The 21,356-nt window shown below is 40.5% G+C and overlaps 1 protein-coding gene across 3 annotated transcripts in view; it reads right to left on the reverse strand.

Annotated features, from left to right (window-relative positions):
* Positions 1–1,479: 1,479 nt before the first annotated feature.
* The window catches only part of PPP2R5E (protein phosphatase 2 regulatory subunit B'epsilon), a 147,555-nt gene continuing 127,678 nt past the window's right edge, over positions 1,480–21,356 (reverse strand). For 2 of the 3 annotated variants that reach the window (XM_039242110.1, XM_039242109.1), the window contains exons 6-14: positions 20,602–20,732; positions 20,425–20,484; positions 19,346–19,454; positions 17,855–17,908; positions 17,702–17,752; positions 15,779–15,898; positions 10,778–10,905; positions 9,126–9,227; positions 1,480–4,473 (exon numbers count right to left, since the gene is read on the reverse strand). In XM_039242110.1, coding sequence (XP_039098041.1) covers positions 4,374–4,473; positions 9,126–9,227; positions 10,778–10,905; positions 15,779–15,898; positions 17,702–17,752; positions 17,855–17,908; positions 19,346–19,454; positions 20,425–20,484; positions 20,602–20,732 — 855 coding nt within the window. In that variant the 3' untranslated portion in view covers positions 1,480–4,373. The remainder of the gene's footprint in view (positions 4,474–9,125; positions 9,228–10,777; positions 10,906–15,778; positions 15,899–17,701; positions 17,753–17,854; positions 17,909–19,345; positions 19,455–20,424; positions 20,485–20,601; positions 20,733–21,356) is intronic. The other variant, XM_039242112.1, reaches the window with a different exon arrangement.

Below are 21,356 nucleotides of genomic sequence, written 5' to 3' on the forward strand. Positions count from 1 at the left end.
ATCAAAAATGTTTCATTTTACCTCTACCCACAAACAGATGCTGTTTTAAACACACACACACACACACACACACACACACTGAAAACCAATACGAACCACAGCATTTCTAACAGGGAACATAAACTTCTGCTGCCCTCTCCTGCTAAAACAATGGAATACTAAAATACCAAAAGGTTGATGAGGCTAAAGCAAAATTCTTAAACCAAAAGCAATGGCTATATCATTCTCATGATACCTGAATCAAAAATCAGACAACCAGAAAATGTATTGGTAATATTTATATTTGAAAGTTCCCCATTAAGACATGAGGTCTGAATTACAACTTATTTACAATAAGTGATTTAAAAAAGAAGTAAAGAAAGAAAAGGGAAGGAAGGAACGGAGAGAATAGAAGGGAGGGAAGCAGGAAGGAGGGAAAGGGGAGAAAAGATGGGAAGGAGGGAGGGAAGAAAAGGAAACCTATATTCATAGACAACATAAACTGGGATGTTTATTTCCGCAAGATATTACTGCTGCTGTCGTGCACAAGCAGCAGCACAAATTAACATTCCACTAGATCGAAATTTGCTCAACTTTCTCTCAAGATGCAGAATCCTTTCAGATTTTCAAAATTAAATACTGAGAAATATAAAACGCATTGCCAATAGGCCTACTACAAAAATCCTTTGTGGGTCATTCCTTAACTTCAGAGAAGCAGCTGAGCCAGAATATAAAAATAAAAATATTGATGTGCAAATAAACCACCACTGATCATGTCTGGCGCCACCTTTCGGTTACAGGTGACACGACTTTGTGATGACTGGTAATAGCATAAAAAGAGAATCTCTTCATTTCCTGGGCCAGCTCAGTGCAGCTAATTAAAGGGAAAGGATAGAACGGAAGGAAAAACACACACACACCAAAAAAACTCTGAAGACTTAAAAATGCCAATAACATCCATACATCTTCCCTTTCCCACCCCCCGATCCCCACAAAAAAATAAAAAAGCTTTTAAAGCTCTAAATATACTTTTTTTTCTTCCCATAGTGTGATCGAGCCTAGGGCTATACATTTATGTACAGCAGGTGCAACTGCAAGCAATTCCTGGCTCTTTCCTGGACTGTCCCACACATAGAAGGAGGTACAAAATAAATTAAACCCTTCCATTTAGGCAAGCAAGCCCAAGATGAAGGAGCATAACCCTGCTTGCGAGTATCCAGCGGCATCGAGGGTTATTAGTTATTTCTCACTTTTTTAATTTTTTATTTCATTTTTTTTTTATAAAAAACAGATGTCAGGGAGAGCAAAATATAATCAAATTTAAAGGAACAAAAAACGCAACACGGGAGGGACACAACTGGGGACCACTTGCACAACGAGAGAAGGAATGCATGCTTGATTCAAAGTATGAGATGGGTCAGTTCACTCCCATGGTTGTTCTCGGCCCACAGCCTAAGGCCTCGGCATCATTCTAAAACCACAGGGTTTGGTTTGGTTGCGTGTTTTTGTTGTTGTTTTTTTTTTTTTTTCTCCTTCCAAAGACACTCTTTATCCTACCCCTAAAACCAATATGGTAGGGATGAGGTTGGAGTGATCGTCACTCACTAACTACAATATTTGCTATTTAAAAAATATATTTATATATAGTTCTGGAGATTATGAAGCCAACAAAATAGAACACAAAGATGCATTTGTCACAATTAAGTCAGGCTGCAGCAACAGCAGAAATATGGGAAAGGACAGAGAGAGAGGGCTGCTGTGAATGCAGCAAGTACGGCCTTGACTATGTCACAGAGTGCAACAGTCAGGTCACCTCAGTTACTCTGCGCCACCAGATACAACATGACAGATGTCACATTGTCACTTTCTGTTTATAAAACAAAAGACAGTGTTTCTTCTCAGAAGTTGCCCTATACATTTTAGACATGTATTTATAATTGCTTCTGCATGTATGTCTAAAACTCGGTTTTGTTCTTCTCGGTTTGGAATGGTCAACATTACAGATTCAACTTCAAGGGTATCTGTGCAGTCCTCACCTTTGCTTGGAGGCAGGGAAAGGTGCAAGACAGGATCCTTGTCTTTCTCATCGCAAATGACTGCATTTCGTTGTAATGGGCAGGGGGAGTCCATGACCTGTGATTTTAAATGTCCTCTATCTAAAAAGATGAATTAATGGCAAACAAGTTTATACTGTCAGAAACAAATGTAATGCAGACTCAAAACTAATGGGGCTCAAATCAAAAGAGCTAAAGGAGATGATTTGTTACAAATTTATTTTTTATCTTTAGTGTTTGAACTTGCACCTTTGCTCCAGCACTTTTAAAGTAAGTTTTTTCATTTCGGCAGCCTCTGCCAGCTTTACATTGAATCCCCATTAAGGTTCTTTAAAAAAAAAAAAAAAAATCTCTTCATTCCATTAAACCATGTTGTGTTGGGTGTTGCATATGACTTTTTTACTGCGGTTTCTTTTTGAGAATTAACATAGCCAAGTTTTGTTTTTGTTTTACAAAGTTACTGAGATGACAATATCCATAATTAGCGGACTTTTCACACACAAACTGTGACCTGATAATCCTGAAACACTTAACAGGGGAGAAAGGTCAGCGGCTTTTTTTTTTTTCTTTTTTCTTGGAAATGATAAAACTGCATATTCTACTTTATACTGAAGTGGAAGGAAGAAAATATACAAGTCCATAATGATAGTATATTTCTACGAAGAGCAACAACATTTCATATGTTCATGTTTGCTACCATCACAATTCAGTACATGAACACGGAATCAGCCCCTCTGCCACGAATACTGCTGGAGGTGTTGGTTTAGGATTATCAACTCACTGCTGCCGCGTCCACAAGCAAAAGCATCCTGAAAATAAATTCCAAAATATGTATCTTTCAGTACATAATAATGCAACCGCATCAGGGAAGTACATACTGGACACAAATTTCATCAGCATTTTATCTCCCCAAGATGTAAGAGTCCTCTTGTAAATACAAAGCAGAGAGCCAATAAGATATAGATCTATAAGACAGCCCTAAATTTTGATTTGTGTTCTGTGTTCTTCTTAAACAATTTGGTCACAATGCACCTTTGATACAAAAGCATTTTTAAACTTTATTATTAATACTCAGGACATTAGGGATTTCCAGATTTTTTTTTTTCAGTAGCATTTGTAGAACCGCTTTTGGTAACAAATACAGTAGTTAGGAATATGCATCCAATTCGGAATGCATAGTCGTGTTTATCCTGAATCCTTTCTGGCTAAAAACAGGGCTGGCGCTGTGATGAGATATAGAATGAGAATCTACAAAAAACACTGTAATATGTTTGTTTGTTTGTTTGTCCCAGAGGCTACATCCTCTTTTGCTGGAATACTTTATAAATACATATTAAAAAGTAAGGCAACAACTCCAAACAGTCCAAGCTGTTTGCTCAACTCTCTTCCCAATTAGATTCGCAATCCTCGTGATCGATCTTGTGGTTGTACTGTTTAGTGTTTGTCTTTCTTATTACAAAATGGTCCAAAAGGATGTTTTCTGACATTTCTCAAACATCTCTGGTATGTGTGTTCAATGATGGATGCAACTAATACTGGTCAGGTACTGAAGCCTACGATGTCCTGTTTTCAAAGGATTCAAGACATTGATTTGGATTCACCATAAACTAGATGCGTGAATCCAAAATTCCCTTCCCTACTATGTTTATCACCTCTTCTCTTTTACTCCTAATTTTAAAACTAAAGGAGTACCAGGACTACCTGGTTACTGGAAAGATGTTCACTCCAGTAAACAAAACTTTTGTCAGGGACCTTTACAATTCATGGCCCCCTTCCACATGGACATTCAACTCATGAAGATGTGCAAAAGGAAAAGATGTTAAATTACAGTCAAGTTATCCAGAGGAGGATGTTATACAAACTGATAAGGAAATGACAGTCTTTTTTTTTTTTCTTCCTTTACTATAAATACATTTAACAGCTTAGCAGAAAGACAAGCTAAATTTAAGATTGTTCACATTTGAAAGTTGTTTCATACTCTCTGCTAAGGATAAATAAGGAACTCCTGATAATAGAATTTTAACATAGCAATTTCATCAACAGATCTCTGAAGACTGCTTTTTTTTTGTTTTTTGTTTTTTGTTTTTGTTTTTTAAAGAGGGTTAGAACAATGATTATGTTTGCAAAGTTCTGAGAAGTCCATCTACTGTCCAAACTTTGGACTGAAGTCCTTATTTTTTTTTTCCTTTACTTAGAGACAGGTATATACAGTGCTGTTGTAATAATGAAACAAATGTGAAATCTACTGCAAAGTTGCACAATACAGAAAACTGTTGCTCCATCTTCTACTACATAAATGTGTGACTCCACAGGTTAGTGATGGTGCTGTCATTACTTCTGTTAAGTTGGAATTATGCCATCACGTCTAAGACCTCTCTTTAACTCCAGATCCTCCAGTTTTTTCCATAATTCTTCACGTTCCTTTTCTTTCTTTTTCTCACTGGGGAGAAAACAGAGTACAAGGTAAACAACTAGGAAAGTTTGAAAAGATTATCTAACCATCACTGCCCACACTCTTCCTCCATGTACGTTTTACAAGCGGTCTTCGAAAAGTTCGGCATTAAGTTTGTGGATATTTTTTCATTTCGGGTTTTTTCTTGCTTTTTTTTTTTTCTTTCTTGATACTTACATACACAGAAAAGTTGTATTAATGTACTGAGCAAGAGATGACAAGAATATTTTAAGATTTCAAAATTAATATTCCTTTATAGTTAGCTTAATAATGAAGATTAACTTCAAAATGACTGAGAAACAAAAACAGGGATTATTTCTATGTATCCATTATCCTAAAGTCCGAAAACACATTAAGTGATTTTTATTTGGGATCTAGTTAAAATCTAATTTTCTCTTTGACTCCAAAGAGTTTCTCAAAAGGGATGCTAGAGATGATTTGGTGCAGAGAAAGTAGCAGGTCAAGAAAACATACTTCCCCCTTATGATCATCTATTTTCCCTACACCATATGTAGTAAATCCTTCAGCAGAATCTCATTCTTGCAAGTATTAATCAACCACAAAATCCAACTTATTTTATACTAAAATGTTCTTTCTTTTGTGACTCTAGTTTTCATGATCTGGAAAGAACTTCGGTGACATTACCATGAATCAAATTTTTAATGTTCCAAACCTTCAAATTTGACCAGTAAATTTGGTAAACTTTACTAAAAAACTGGATGTCTAAAACAGGGTCAACAAATTTTATTTGGCCAAGGACCTTTTAGATCACCATACTTTTGTAAAAAAAAGGATGTTAATTTTAACATCAACCAGGTAGAAAGTATAAAATCGAGGAATATGGGACTATACTGTAAACTGAGTACATTCCCATTTATTAAAAATAATCCACTGCTATCCCTAGCTCTCTCGTACTGTGATGACCTAGTAAACAGCAGACTCCGATAACAGCTGTGAACCTGATCCTTCCTGAAAATGGGGGCCCTGCCATTTCAGCCATGGGGCTATGGTCCTTGTGTGACCTTAGGTAGCAAGCACTTAACCTCAGTTACATTACAGCATGCCCTAGGGAAATTAACACAGGTTAAGTGAAATCTGTATATAATTCCAATGCCTCATATTTTTTAATGTCACCAATTTTTTAAAAAGTATTTGATATCTACAGCAATAAAAATTAATCTTCACCTCCCATCCCTAGAAATACCTAATTTTATAATCTCATTCCATTAGTTTTGAGAGAATATTTGATTATATAATATAATGAATATTATCATAATATTTTGATAATTGAGGCCTTGTATACTGTGACTAGTTGCAACTATCTCAAATACAATCTGCACAATATGAATTCCAATGGGCATAACAATTTTTCCAACAATTCTCTATCTGGTAATTATGACCCTAAAAATTATATTTGCAGGGCAACAGAGACAAAATTAGATGATCCTCCAATCATTATGAATTTTAAATGCTTAACTATTAGTAAGCTGTTTGGTAAATTACTCATGTTTGGTTTCTCAGTAAAGTTTAGGAATAATATTAGGTCTAAATAAATGTTATCACAGAACACTGATGGCCTTTTCATTTGGAAGGGGGAAAAGGTGGTAGGCAAGGGCTTAGACACTTTTATTTTTTAATTATTTATTTATTTTGAGAGAGAGAGAGTATGAGCAGAAGGGGGAGGGGGGGAAGGGGGGGCAGAGAGAGAGAGAGAGAGAGAGAGAGAGAGAGAGAGAGAGAGAGAATCCCAATCAGGCTCCTCAGGTTCAGTGCACAGAGCCCAATGCAGGGCTAGAACCCACAAAACCATGGGCCACCCAGGCGCCCCAGGAATTTTCTTTAACTAAGACACAGGTTAAACATACGTTCACACTGTCCTAATTTGAAGTTTAAATTAAGTGCTGACATCATTAAAACACCCATTATCTTGTTCCTGAAGCATTTCATTCACATCTTTGATCAAGAGTTTTATGGCTGGGGGTGTCTGACTTTGGCGCAGGTCATGATCTCGTGGCTCATGGGTTCAAGCCCTGTGTCAGGCTCTATGCTGACAGCTCAGTGCCTGGAGCCTGCTTCAGATTCTGTGTCTCCCTTGCTCTCTGTCCCTCCCCTACTCACACTCTCTCTTGGTCTCTCAAAAATAAATAAATAACTGTTAAAAAAATAAATAAATAAAAGTTTTATGGCATTCAATACAATTTCTCCCGTGGAGCTTTCTTCCAGATGAATTTTATGCTGACTTATTATACATCTTTTATACTGACAACTTTATCTTCAAATATTCTAAATATTTCTGATATAGTTACTGTCATTCCATTCTTTTCTACTTTTTTCTCTTTGTGTAGGTGGGAATTTTAAAGCTTAACCACACTGTCATGCTAGGGAGACTGTCAAATTCTCTTCCAATTTCAATTTCACATAGCACTAATGTTAGCAAGCACATCTAACAAGGCTAGTTATTTCTTCCACTCACCATTTCCAGATTTGTAATACTTAAAAATTCTACCTAAACTGAAACACTTAAACTTGGTGCTGTCCAGAAGTCAACTCCTCCATTTAGCTCTTCTCTAACAGTACCAAATCAATCTCTTTCTTCTCTTTCCCTATTACCACATCCAGGGAGAAGCCAATGTTTCCCTCTATTCAGTACACTCCTCTACTGCTCGTTTGACAAAATATTACCCTTACTTTAAAAAAGCTCTTCTTTCATTAAGAGAGTCTGCTCATGGTAAGTCACTCTAATACACCAGATCTTCAGAATCAACTTCATCATGTCTATTCCGGGGCCCCTTGGTCAATAGGTATCTTTTTCAAGGATTTGGTCTAAATGATAAGCCACCAAAATTCAATAAATATGAATTAATTTAATTCAATTTGAATATTTTAGAAATAAGGTCTTTATTTCTCTTAATGGGATTCTATAGATTTTTATCTAATCTTTATTAATTTAAGAATTTAATCTTTAATCAGTTGCTATAAAAGAAAGGATGTTACGTAAAACACACTCTTTAATGGTATGCCACAGTGTGAGAATGCGTCCTTTATTTCCTCTACTTAAATAACACTTTTAAAGACTTTACGAGTTTGAGCCAGGGAGGGTCATAAATGTAATAATTTACAACAACTGTAAACAGTTAAATTGAAAGTTCCTTAAATTACAAGTATGGCACAATGTACCCATAATTGATATTTATTCCAACATTGTATAAAATACCCCAGCCTCTTCTGTCTACAGTTAAACACTTGCCATATTCCATAATTAAATTTGCTTTTCAATATAACCACATCCTGGTAATTCTTTTAAAAAACTCCCTGTGATAGTCTTTTGCCCCGCCACCAAACCTTTCCTCTCATTGCTCTTTTTATCAGTAAAATGTAAGTGACACATGCAAAATCGGGCAAAGCAAAGAAGCAAGGGAACCACAGACAGCTCTGTCCAGGAGATTCAGCAAGGTCTTGGGTCCGAACACTCGTGCACACCCCTGGGATCTTCTAAAGTCCAAATATCTAAAGATGATAATTGCCTCTGGATCAAAGCCAAACCAGAAGCGCAACTACTAACAAGCTCTCTAGATTTTCCTCAAGTTCTCCAAGTGGATCAATATCACGGTCTCAATATTTGTGTCCTGTCCTGTCTGAAATTCTTTTGTTGAGATCCTCACCTTCAAAGGTGATGGGTTTGGTAGCTAGGCCTTTGGGAATTGATTAGGCCATGAGGGTGGGGCCCTCATGAACAGCATTTAGTGACCTTGTAAAAGAGATCCCACAGAGATTCCTTGTCCCTTCTATCATGTGAAGACACGGTGAGAAGGTGCTGGCTATGAACCAGAAATGAGGGCCCTTATCTAACCATGCTAGCACCATAATCTTGGCTTCCTGCCTCCAGAACTCAGAGAAATACATTTCTATTGTTTATAAGCTCCCCATTAAGTCACCCATGTGTGGTGTTCTGTTAGAGCAAACCAAACAGACCAAGACAACATCTTTTAGAAAGTAGGACATGTTGAACAAGAAATCACAAAATCGAAAAAATCACATGTAAATGAAATCAAGAAAGGCTTTACCAAGCCATAAGCATTTATGTAAAGAATTCAACTGGTTTTTGCTCCCTTTTGGCCTCAAACATTTCAAAATTTGTATAATACCAGACTCCTCACCTCCATGTTCTTTTCACTGTCCTTTAAGTTCTAATGAATTTGTTGTGTTCTAGAGCAGAAAGGAAGTTCTGAGCCAAAGAGCTAAACTAAAATGGTGCCTCATCCCTCTTGCTGCTGAAGTATACAAGATCTTCCCAATTCAAGTTCAAATAAGTTCCGGATGGGAGCGAGCCTGGATGGCAAACTACCTGTTGGATTCCTTAAATGGGCCAGAAATACCAGTTACATGCCAGGCCCTTAACCCTGAGGCAAAAGTGAAACATTACTGAAGGGAAGGGGGAAAGCCACCTTTGTCAAACTGACCCTTTGCTACCTTGGGGCACACTAATAAGGACACAGCTCATGAGCATGCAAAAGTGAACATATAAAGAAAGAAAACTGTGCTGCTTATGATTTCAGGTGCAATCAGGCAACTGCGGCAAAGAGCAAGGAGAGAACTCAACAGGTTTATGCACAGCTGACAAAAAAGCTTTAAAAAGTTACCGCTGACGATCTGACTTGTATGTGGCTGTCAGCTCATCAAACATGGTGCTGTTCATTTCCATAAAGGCCTTCAACACATTGTACACTAGCGCCACGATAGCCCTGGGAAGCAGAGAGAGAAGAGAACGTGTTGGTTAGTCTTCCATAACGGGGGCTGTGTGGAGACAGGGAGAGCGGAACCCGTGTCTGAATGAGCTCCCTGTATTGCAGAATCTCCATCCCTATTCAGTTGCAACAACCAGAAACGATCTACAGTTCATTTCCACACCGTGAGAGTTCCATTCTTCACTGTTCCAGGCAAGATATCTTTTGGAAGGGTTGGCAGGATTAGAAAAAGATAAATCTAAATCTGCCCTTCTAATTATCGGTACCCAGAATAGACTTGCCTGTGGGCACTTGTTAACTTCATTTAATAAAAAGGCAAGTATAAAAATAAAGCAACTTCACCCTAAAAAGGAGCACCTGTGGTAGGACTAACTCTTAGAGAGCTGAATTTGCACAGAGTCTTATTTTTAAAGTGATAATATACATAATTCATCAAAATCAAAAGCTGTTCTCATGGAAACAAATAATATGTGTATTATTCATATTCAAAGACATGATACCGAACCCCTTTAAGTCAGGCAGTTTAATATGAGTTAAGTTGCCAGTTGTGATTTGTTTCAGTCCATTCCCTCCTGCTAAGTTCCCTTGCCAACCCAACATATGTGTCAGTCAGGTGACCGGCAAGCTGGTGATGGCTGCCGTTAGCTGTGGAACAGAACTAAGTGGTCAAAATGGCGGCACACAGATTTATCAAGTGGAAGAATAAGCTCTTGATGTCTTGAGGACTGGGCCCATGATAGGCTTGGTATCTTCAGACTAGAGTCTAAAGAGCATTGCCCTTTGCAAAACTGTACATTACTTCTGTTTTGCAACAAATCTGCTACCAACACCACTGAAGGCGGCACTGGAAAAAGTCAGACCGTAGGTCAAATAAACCATGGGTTTGATGCTTCCAAAACATAAAGGTACCTGCTGTGTTGTTCTGCCTTGTGCCTATTAAAAGGAAAACTTAAGCTCTCTTCTGTTGAGGGGGAATGACCTTCTCCTATACAATGGACAGCAATGGAGCAGAGCCAAATACAGTACACTGAGCAGCTACAGACACTCGCTAGAACCACTCTCCAGGTTCTCAAGAGACCACCTGCATGATGAGACTTAATTATTTACCACAGGTGCTTTTTATGTTTTTGTGCCTTTTAATCTGACAATGAGATCCACACTATAAAAGGGCTTCCCTGTCCATCCACCTGCCACAGTCCTTGAAGAATCCTTTTGAGCATTACCACCTCGTCAATATCAGTAGCCCTCTCCTCTCACTCCAGACCACCCCCAAAATAGCTCTGCTTTTCACAGACAAGTCAGGAACCCCTCAAGGAAGCAGATACTTTAACGTAACTGCACTTAAAAAACAGTTTTGTAAAACATGTTTACTTGCGGGTCTCCCCAACCAGCCAGTGAATTTCTGAAAGACAGGAATTCTCACATATCTGTCTTCACCAACAGGCACAGCATCTAGCATATCACACGATTATATTAAGCAAAAGAGAAGGAGGGAGGGAGGGAGGGAAGAGGGGGAAGGGAGAAGAGGGGAGAAACTGAAAACCTACGGATTCCAATGTTCTTTTGAAATCCTATAAAGACTGGAAAACATGATGGGAAGGATGACATTCGAGTTTTCTTCTATCAAACTCATGATGTATTCATTATTCCAATAATACAGTGCCCTTTCTGCCACCTTTGGAAAAAAAGAGAGAAAGAAAATATAAAGAGAGCGAAAAAGACACATAAAACAAAATTAGATTCTCTCCCAACAAAAATTTTTAACAACTATTTTTATATCATTCAATCAAATGTGAAATTAAATATTAATCATGTTATATTTTGGGGGATTTCAAATCTTTTAGAAAGTTCCAAAGAGGTTCATCAATTAGGAGAAGGAAAAAAGTTTTCCTACCTACCTCTCTGTATTCTCCTTTAACACTGCCCTTTTCATCTGATTCCCACATCTTCCCTCCCAACTCCAAACACCTTTCCTTTCCTTCTAGATGCACACTGCTTCCCCGGGTCTTCAACTCTCTTCTGGCTCACTTCTTTCATCCTGCACACTTCAGACCAACCTCAGGGCCCAGCAAGCAGCTGGCATTCGGGCAAGAGCTGGTGAGAAACACCCAGCTGCCCACCTCCACAGGGCAGTCACGTTTGCTCAGTCCCCTCTGCCGGCCCAGCCACTGAGCACACGGGACGTACCACCCTTGCCACCGGCCGAGGAGGAGGGCCGTGTGCTCCCTGTAGAGATGGAGACACTGGGCCCCAGAGAGGCTAACAAACCAGCAAGGTCACATGGCTAGTAAATGATGAGCACTGGGACTCCAGTTTCGTGACCACACTCTTTTCCACATTATTTCTTTATCCACTTTATCCACCATATCCACTTTAGTTCTGGTCTTTTCCTTTGAACTGAGTCATCCAGGAGAAAGTCACTCAGTTCCTGGACTTAGAGACACACCTGCTTGCTAGCTCAGGTCCCTCTTCTCTTGACCACCATGCTAGCCAATAGACTCTATGAATTCAAAGGAAGGGTTCAAAAAAATAACCTAAACAGGGCTGTCTGGGTGGCTCAGTCAGTTAAGCATCTGACTTCGGCTAAGGTCATGATCTCGCCGTCCATGAGTTCTGTGCTAACAGCCCAGAGCCTGGAGCCTGTTTCCGATTCTGTGTCTCCCTCTTTCTCTGCCCCTCCTCGGTTCATTCTCTCTCTCTCTCAAAAATAAATAAAACATTAAAAAAAAATAACCGAAACAATTTCAAAAGGAATCTAAAATAAGAGTAACTAAACCCCAAATCTCAAAAAGGCTAAAATCTCAATAAGGGTAGTTTTTAGAGGTGGAGAAAAAGAAAAAAAGAGTGGCTTCTTTCATTCAGAGGGATTAAAAAATTACATTCTAATTTAATGAATTAAATTTAAATTTAATAATTTAATTTAATGAAATGGTACAAGACGTACCCACCAATAGACTCTGAGAAATTAAGCCTTTCCATTTACATTATTCAACTTGCTTCAAAAAAAATCCTGGGCCTCATGAGGCACTAGACCCTGAGAGCACAAGGAAGACAGCCATTACTGAATGTTGAGTACATGCCAGGCACCGCGCTAAGGGTCTCACACATGTGTTACCTTATTGAATGCTCATGACTCACGAAGGCATAAGCGCCATCATTTCCATTTTGCAAATGAGGAAAATAGAGCCCAGAATCTGTAAGCCACCGCCTCAAGGCCGCGTGGCTAGCAAGTGGCAGGTTCCAAAGTCCCTGCTCTTAACTTCTTGACTCTGTTATCCCCTTGGAGCTCCTGGGGCAGCGAGGAAAGGGGGGATCTACAGGCCCATCCAATGTAAACCGTGACAGATGCTGTAACCAAGAAAGAAGAAACAAAGTGCCGAGGAAAGAGCGCAATGAACAGGAATGAACAATCTGGATGATCTGAGGGAGAGGAGGAGTGGCAGGAATGTAACACGGGAGGGAGCATCTACACTGGGCTCTGAAGGATGAAGCAAAGAAGGAAAAGGCATTCCAGGTGGAGGGAATCCCGGGAAAGGAGGGCAGAAACGCTAACTTGGACGATGGGTCTAGAAACCGTGAAGCATATGGTGTGGCCGGGGCAGAGAGAGCACAAGGAAAGGGAGGGACAACAGGATGAAGGGGGCTGAGGCTGTTCTGAAACTCACAACCAAAGAGAAGAATTTGTAAAGAGCCCACCAGAGGCTGCTGGTACAGAAGGAGAAAGCCAGGATTTTCCTACATCCAATTACAAGTCTAGTGTTCACCTGCTACTTAATGCTAACAAGTATCTTACTGGATGTAAGTGTTACTATGCAAAATCACGAACAGAAAGTCAGTATCTAGCAAAGCCCTTTAAAGAGGAAAGGCAATGCTTATGCAAAGTAAAAATTAGCATGGCTAACACTAGGATGGAACCACCACTTTCCTGGGAACCACGGCCCTCCTCGCACATGGAGCGGTCCCTGGTAGGAGCCGTTTGACCCTCATGCCACACCGGGGGCAAGTAGTGAAAGGCATGTGACTACACTGAGTGGCACTTGAAAAATGTTTGCTGGATGCACCAAGGAAGGAGGGAAGGAGGGAGGGAGGGAGGGAGGGAGGGAAGGAGGGAGGGAGGGAGGGGGAAGGGAAGAAAGGAGGGAAGGAAGGAGGGAGGGAGGGAAGAAAGAAAGAACCTCTCTGTGGTGCCTGGGTGGCTCAGTCAGTTAAAGGTCTGGCTCTTGGTTTCAGCTCAGGTCATGATCTCATGGTTTCTGAGATGGAGCCCTGAGTCAGGCTGTGCAGTGACAGCAAAGAGCCTGCTTGGGATTCTGCCTCTCTCCCTCTCTCTCTGGCCCTCCTCAGCTTGTGCGCAAGTACGCACTCTGTCTCAAAATAAATAAACATTTTAAAAAGAAAAAAAAAAAAAGGACCTCTTTACTGTCCTTTCTTTAGTTCTAAGTCTTACTTCTGTCAAATAACTGAATTATTTTTTTCTTTCTGCTGTGGACTACACCACCCACCCCCACCTTTGCCACACTCATGTGTTGAAGCTCTAACCCCACTGGTGTGTTGCAGACAGAACTTTTAGAAGGTAATTAAGGTTAAAAGAAGTCCTAAGGGCGGGGTCCTAATCCAACAGACTTGGTCTCAAGAGGAGGAAGAGAGAGACCTTTTCTTTCCTCACACACACCAAAGAAAGGCCACAGGAGGACATGGCGAGAAGGCAGCCAGCCACCTGCAGGCCAGAAGGGAGCCCTCACCAGAAGCAGGCCAGGCCGACACTCTGGTCGCAGACTTCCAGCCTCCATAACTGTGAGAAATACATTTCTGTGGCATAAGCCACATGGTCTGTGGTGTTTTGCTATAGAAGCCTCCTTGATCTGAATGCCTGTGTCCCCACAAAAACTCACATGCTGAGACCCTAACCCCCAAAGACAATGATATGAGTACAGGGGCCCTTTGAAAGGTACTTAATAAGAATGGAGCCCTCGTGAACGGGACTGGTGCTTGTACAACAGGCTCCAGGGAGACCATGAGCCCTTCTGCCAAGTAAGGATACAAGAAATCTGCAACTCAGAAGAGAGTCCTCACTCAACTGTGCTGGCAGCCTGATCTCACACTTCCGGCCTCCAGAAACATGGGAAATAAATTTCTCCTGTTTATAAGCCTCCTAGGCTGTGGTACTTGGTTACAGCAGCCTGAATGGACACAGCACTAGCTGACTACACACCATCTCCTTCCTAAATCCTCTGAGCATCATTTAAGCCTCCCTGATGACCTTAAAAGACATTTGTGGAAAAAGAAAGAAAGAAAAAAGAGACAGAGATTTCTGCTCCTTGCTTTCCACAATGTCAAACATCCTGATGAAAACGGGAAAATGAGGTAGACAAGCCAGAAGTCTGAGCACTGGGGCCATAACACACAAACACCTACACAGTATCCTGCAGTGTGTTTTGGTTGTTTGTTTATCCAGACATGTGTTGTATCATCTGAATGCAATGTAAGGTTCATATAATGGCTTCCACTTTTTTCTTTTTTTGGGTTTGGCTTTGTGGAACAAACGCTAGACTGTCCTAAGATCACTGCTGTAACATACTAACATGTCTTTAGGTCAAAAATTAAAACAACAACTATAGCCAGTCTCTTAACTATTCAGGGTAATGACAGCGCAGGGGAAAGGTCCACCATGAGTCCACCGTGTTAACAGTGTGGTTCTGTGCTACCCACTACAGTCTGAGCAATCTGTTCTGATCAGCAGGCAGCATATAAAGAGTTCATCTTCAAGGTCTGTGATGCGGACCTTGGTGAGACAGTGAAAACCTGACGTGTTTTCACTCCAGGTCACCCCCTTCCCTCCTGTGTGGGACCCGCAGCACTGCAGCAACAGGCCCAGTTGAGGAAAAGGTGGCTGGGTTTGTGTCCCTGTGATCCCCCAGAGTGGCCACAAGGAGGCAGAGTGGTGCCATGGGAAGGTCACCAGCTTTCACAAGAAGCTACACAGAAGGGACTCTGCTCCTTATGAACTTGGGGCCTGGAGCAAATCATACTCTGAATTTCAATTTTTTCATCTAGAAAATAGCGGGCAGGGTGGGAGACAGAGCAGGAGAGCCCCGGAGGAAAATCTGAAGTTTACCAAGAATGCACGTAAAGCATCTAGCACGGTACAGAATGTGTGTGTTCTCTGTCTCTTAAGCTTCGTTTCGCATTCTCTCTTACACTCTGCGGGAACCCTACCAGTCCACCTCTTACTTGGCCATTTTATTTGAGACAAATTATTTTTACCACTTCGAACTTCCGTGTTCACGTGTTAAAACCATAAGGCCCTCCTTGCAGAGGGATCACAAAACCTGATGTTACTAGACAGAAAGCATCATGACAGTGGCTGTCCTATTGCAGGTGTTCAACGTAAAGGAGGTTATTATTAAAATTATTATCACAGGAGAAAATAGCAAATAAAAAACAACAGGTAGCTAGTGTCCATGACATTTCTTTCAATACAAATAAAATTTTAGCAAATAACGTATGCTGTGGAGGCTACTCTGGCTCATCCTCTCTTTACTACTAACCTGAAAATGGGGGCTAGATACACACTTGGCAATTTGTTTAAACAAAGGTTCCTGAATTTTAACAAACTGTGAGGGTTCGATCACATCCAATATTTCTTCCAGCTCCCCAAGGAACATGACCTGGAAGTACACACAAAATGCAAAACATCAGATACCTTGTTAAAAAATCCAAACGAATGAGGAGGAGTAATGAGGGTTTGTAATTTTAAGAAAAATTTACACATAAAACCAAACAGGAAAAAATTAGGCACTGTCTTATGTTAGATGTTCATTTCATAAAGAATTCACCAGAGGGTACTTGTTAAAAGCGAATTCCCTACAGCTTTGAAAATATGATTCCATTTACTTTGGAAAAATTACTCTACGTGCTACATCTATAACACAGAAGCGGAGGGCGCTTACACCTCGTGGCAGGGCCCCTGGGAAACAGCTATGTCCCTGAGGGCCTCTCCTCTCTATTGCTATCAACCTAGCATCTGCTCCCCACCCCAATCTTATTTTCCAAACAGTGGGAAGGCAGCCCTCCTGCACGGATGCACAAAGGGCCACAGTGGCGCAGACAGATATTTGCTAAGTGTTTACAGCCCCTGCTACATGCTAGGTGCTCCCGTAGGATACACCCCAGTTAACAGAACACAGAGAAGGAGAGACACAAACGAGCAGATTCACCCACACGCAGGTACCATTTTAATCCCATCAGCACACACTGAGCTGATCTCCACACCTTCACACACTTATATACATACACATATGCGTGTACAACTGCTCGCCATAAAGCATGAATCCCAGCCTCAGCACTGCGTGTCTCAAGAAACTGAGCTTTTAGATCACAAAATGGAGCCAAATCAACAGCACAGTCAATTGTTTTAAACACAACGGAAAACTTACAGAGAAATTACAAAGTTGCCTATTTAGGCACAGAAAAATAATTACCTTAGAAAAAAAATTAATTATGAAATTAAAAGGACAAATGACAACATTTTCGTATCTTGAGGTGCATTTGGGCAGCAATGTAGGGTTTAATTTGGTCTAACAAGTACTGAAAAAATCAGATGACTTTCTGAAATTGTATAAAGTAAGGTTTTGGAGAACTGAAACTGATTTGAAAAGGAGGGTATTTCTGTTAAAAGTAATACATCAGTAGGCAGTAGACTCTTGCCATTTGTCAAGATACACAGAGAAGTTCTCCCAAGTGTCAAACTAACAGCTGACCTTTCTTGCTGGGCCATTTTCCACACAAAAGAGTGAGTGCAGGTCTGGCACCCAGCTAGGCTCACGCCTAAGCTAAGAGACTCACTCCCTTATGATCTCACATGGCACATGGCTGGTTAGGTCCTGGTAAAAGTACAAATGACTGGAGGTTAGAAATTTGCAGGGCGGCTTCTGAAAAGCTGAAACCAGAGGTCTGTAACATAATTTAGAATTGCACATAGTAAGGTCCCATCTAGACTGCATTTTAAAATGGAGTCTTTGGGCAGGAGGCTCTCGCACCCATCTATGGTAACCTGGAAGCTCCCACACTATGAAGGTGGCCCCCACACTACGAAGGTGGTCACTAGGAAGAGGACTCTGATAGTGCAAGACAGTGGCGCACGTGACCAGAGCCTGACTTGGGCTTCCCTGGGACTGAGCAGAGAGTGATACCAGTTCAGGGTTCAGGAATCAGGGAGGCGGATTCTGGCCTAATCATTTCTACTCAATTCTGGCCTAATCACTTCTACTCAACATCTACTCAGGCAGGCTACTTCAGCTCTCCATGTGTCAGTTAAACAACTAGCACGACGGGAATATTTACAGTCCTGCCTTACAGAGATAAAATGAAGATTACAAGATAAAGTATTTTCACACATACTTATCGGCTCAGAGCCTGCCACTCTGCAAAGCGGTTAGTACGTTATTAACACACCGACATTAAGCACTTACCTCTTTCTGACTACATGTTTTAGGCCAAAATTTCATTAACCCCCTAATAACCTAAAATGAAAAGGAGAAAAACAATGGTACTTAGTTGTCCACATATACTCTATGAAAAGTAGTCATATTGAAGTCTTTTGAAATTACCGAAAAAATACTTACTGGTTCTGTGAGTGAAGGATCTTTCTCCAAAAACTGTACTATGCAATATGCCAGCTAGAGAAACAGAAAAACGAAAGACAAAATTGGAAATGCTATACACTCAAAAGGGCTCAAAGGTGTATCAAAACTTCCTAAAAAGTTTTTAGACTCTGGCATTGGTAATTTCATGTTCAATTCATTCTAAAAATAAAATATATATAAAATGAAATAAAAAGCTACTTTTTCAAGCCAAAGATGGACACCAATAACACCCCAGAGGAATTGTGTTAAAAAAAGAAGACTGAGACATGAAGTATCCAGCTAATGAAAAGCAGAAATATCACATTCAGTATATTCTGGAAGCATCTCATCTACATACAGTCTAAGCTACATCTCATGGGCTTCCTTTCTCTCTTTGCCAACATCAACAGTGCTGGGTTTTACTGTGGTTCCAGAAGAGTCCTCTGCAAAAGGCAAGCGCTTAACTAATAAACCTCTTGCTCACTGCCTGAAGTGGCCCGTGCAAGCTGAAGCGGTTTCAGGAAGAGATAAAAGGTTGTACCTGCCACAGTTAGAACTGGGAGAAATGTGATGTTTTACATCTGATGCTAGCCCATCTAGGTAAGAACTCTTTTACACGATCCTGAGATGTGATATCCCATTTCAAAAACTAGAGGCTGGATTTATAAAAGGGCTCATAAAGCTTTTTGGACAAGAAATCCACCCTTGCGAAACAACATTTTGATGGTGCTCTAAATTAGAAACATATGGACTAATTTTTCCTCGAAATACAGCATTTCACATTTAAAGAGGAACACTGCTCAGAAAAATGTGTGACATTTTTATGCAAACTCAAAACATTCCCATTGGTTTGGAATACTAAAATTAAAATGCCACTATATCATTTATCTGTCCCCTAGGGACACACGTACCATGCAAGGCAGTGTTAGCATGGAAACCAGACTTGGGACAAGACGGGATGCTTTTTAAAGTGATGGAGGCTAAAAATAAAAAGATGTGAAAATACTGATTGATTTGTTTACTTGGGAGTGTATTTATTTGCCTGGAGAAAGTGAGAAGGCGATAGTGAATTCACCAGGAGAGGGGGCAGAGAGTGAGTGACAGGCTAATGCAAATGAGGATGAGATCAAATATTCCAGAACACTCAAAAATGATTACGTGTCCAGAGATCTAAATCTGGAAAACTCACACACACTTTATTCTACACGATGTGTTCAAGATATAATTTTGTGCACCAGGCAAGTCATTAAAGCTCTCTATAAAATGAGATGGTGGAACAGATGCTCCTCCCTCTTGAAAAAGACTCCCATGATTCCCCTGTGCATAGAAAACCATTAACACACATTTTCATTTTCCTCGGGAAGTATTTTATACTTGAACAAGTTTTTTTTTTTGTTTGTTCTTTTTTTAAAAGGAAACATCAATATCAAAGAAACGTTGAGTTTATAAACTTTTCATTTTGCTTCCAAAAGTACTTGCATAACATTCTACCTGGGCATGGAAGAGTGACAGGCTCCTGACAGTGTGTAAAGGGATCAACACTTTCACCAGAAACTGTTTGTGTTCTGCCTTAAGAGGTAAAGCAAAGCCATTGATAATACTAGGAAAAAGAAAAAGAAACATGAATCAGCAGCGTGATCACAACCAGCTGAATGGAGACCACCTGTTCATGGAAGGACCAGGTTAAATCGGAATCCGTTTCTGTGTGGTCCAGAACAACCCAAACTCCACCCCAGGGGCAGTGCAGATTTCCGAGTTACTTCAAAGAGTACGTTTAAGTAGGAGGGAAAGTAAAGAAAATTTGCTGATGATCTCCTAGCAAAGGCTCTTATGCTCTTAGCCCGAGTCAGATGATTCCGGGCAACAGAAAGCTCTTCTATCAAAAACTCTTTCTTTTTCCTTCCCCCTAATACTGCTCACTTATGACCCTTTCCATTCGTAGACACCATTCCTGGAATTTCTTTGCAGGCCCAGAATGCCACAGATAGAGAGCCCAGCCTGGGGAAGTCACAGAAGAAACCATGGGACTCCACCTTCTCTGTCTCCTCCTGTTAGGGGGAGAGACTGAGTAATCACATTGTGCAGTTACATGACCCTCCCTAGTGTGGGGAAACCTATGCAGCAGCTGTCTCCTTCCAATCCATTCCACTCGCCCGGACTGCAGCTGTTCCAGAACTACACCTGGGTACCTGGTTCCTGTGAAAGTGGCAACCCTTCTAATTTATTTGAACTGCTGTCAAAAGATATGGCCAAGGGCAGGTAGCCTAGAAACTAACAAGAATAACAGTGTTCTGGAGTAAGTGGGCTGGCTGCAGTTAGATGTATGGTCTCTGCAGTAATGAACCAAGTGCTAGCTCTTTCAGTCATCCCAGTAGAATGAGCAAGGCCTAACTGGGGAACAAGGGAAACACGAAATCACGTCTTGCAGGGTCAGCTGGGAAACATGCTAAGGCACAAATGGGAGTACCTGACGTACATACAGCAAGAGATCTAGGTCAGAGCTGCCACTTGGATCTCATTTGCAAAATGCTATTTACCTGCGACTAGCAATTAGCTAAAAATGTGCTTACCTTCCTAATATTTCCAGCAGTTCAGCTACACCATTGAAGTGTTCTGTTTCATAAACAAACCTTTTTTAAAAAGAAAAGAGAGAATAAAGTCAGTACACAATGTTCAGATATTTGAGGTTTATTTAACACTTCTGTTAACCACCAATTTTACTTCTCCCCCCTCCACCCGTCACTTACCTTAGAAAAATATTGTTAATCTGTTTTCGGATAAATGCTCTAAGACCAAGAAATTTGCCATAAATTCTGTGTAAGACTGTTTTTAAGTAGTCCCGTTCCCGAGGGTCTTCGCTGTCAAATAGCTCCAAAAGCTGTTGTAAATGAAAGAGAGAGTAGCTGTCAAAAGTGGTTTCAAGAAAGGATTTAGGAATTCTGCCACTTGGTGATTTAAAACCTCTCCCTCCTCTCCTTCCTCAAGAGTTTACTGAGTATTTATTACATGCGAGGCACAGTGCTAGTCTTTGGAAATACAAAGATGAATAAGTCCGACAAAGGGCTTACATTCTAATGAAGAGATAGACACAATAATCATCATCATTGTTAACAACAGTAAGAGGTAACACATACACTTAGCATGATTATCATGCAACTTTCTAAGTAACTACTTATATTAATCCTTCCTATAAGGTAGTTTTATCTTCATTTTATAGATGAGGAAACTCAGAGATGTTAGGCTACTTGCCCATGGTCTCACACTAATAAATGGCAGAGCTGCGATTTGAATCCATGCAAGTGAGGCCCTAGAGTCATTGATCTCAGCTGCTGCAATCCTATAACAAACTACCTACTGAGCTTCTGTTCCAAATACACAGTTAGGATAAGCCTTCAGCTGTACCCAAGCATACAGGTAAATGGATCAACCTAAACCAAACCCAATATCTAAAAGTCCCCAGTGATCCCAGCAATGTTCTCTTTGTAGAACTTGGTTCTTGTTA

This window comes from Hyaena hyaena, unplaced genomic scaffold (assembly GCF_003009895.1).
Source record: "Hyaena hyaena isolate Hyena2069 unplaced genomic scaffold, ASM300989v1 scaffold_208, whole genome shotgun sequence".
NCBI lineage: Eukaryota > Metazoa > Chordata > Mammalia > Carnivora > Hyaenidae > Hyaena > Hyaena hyaena.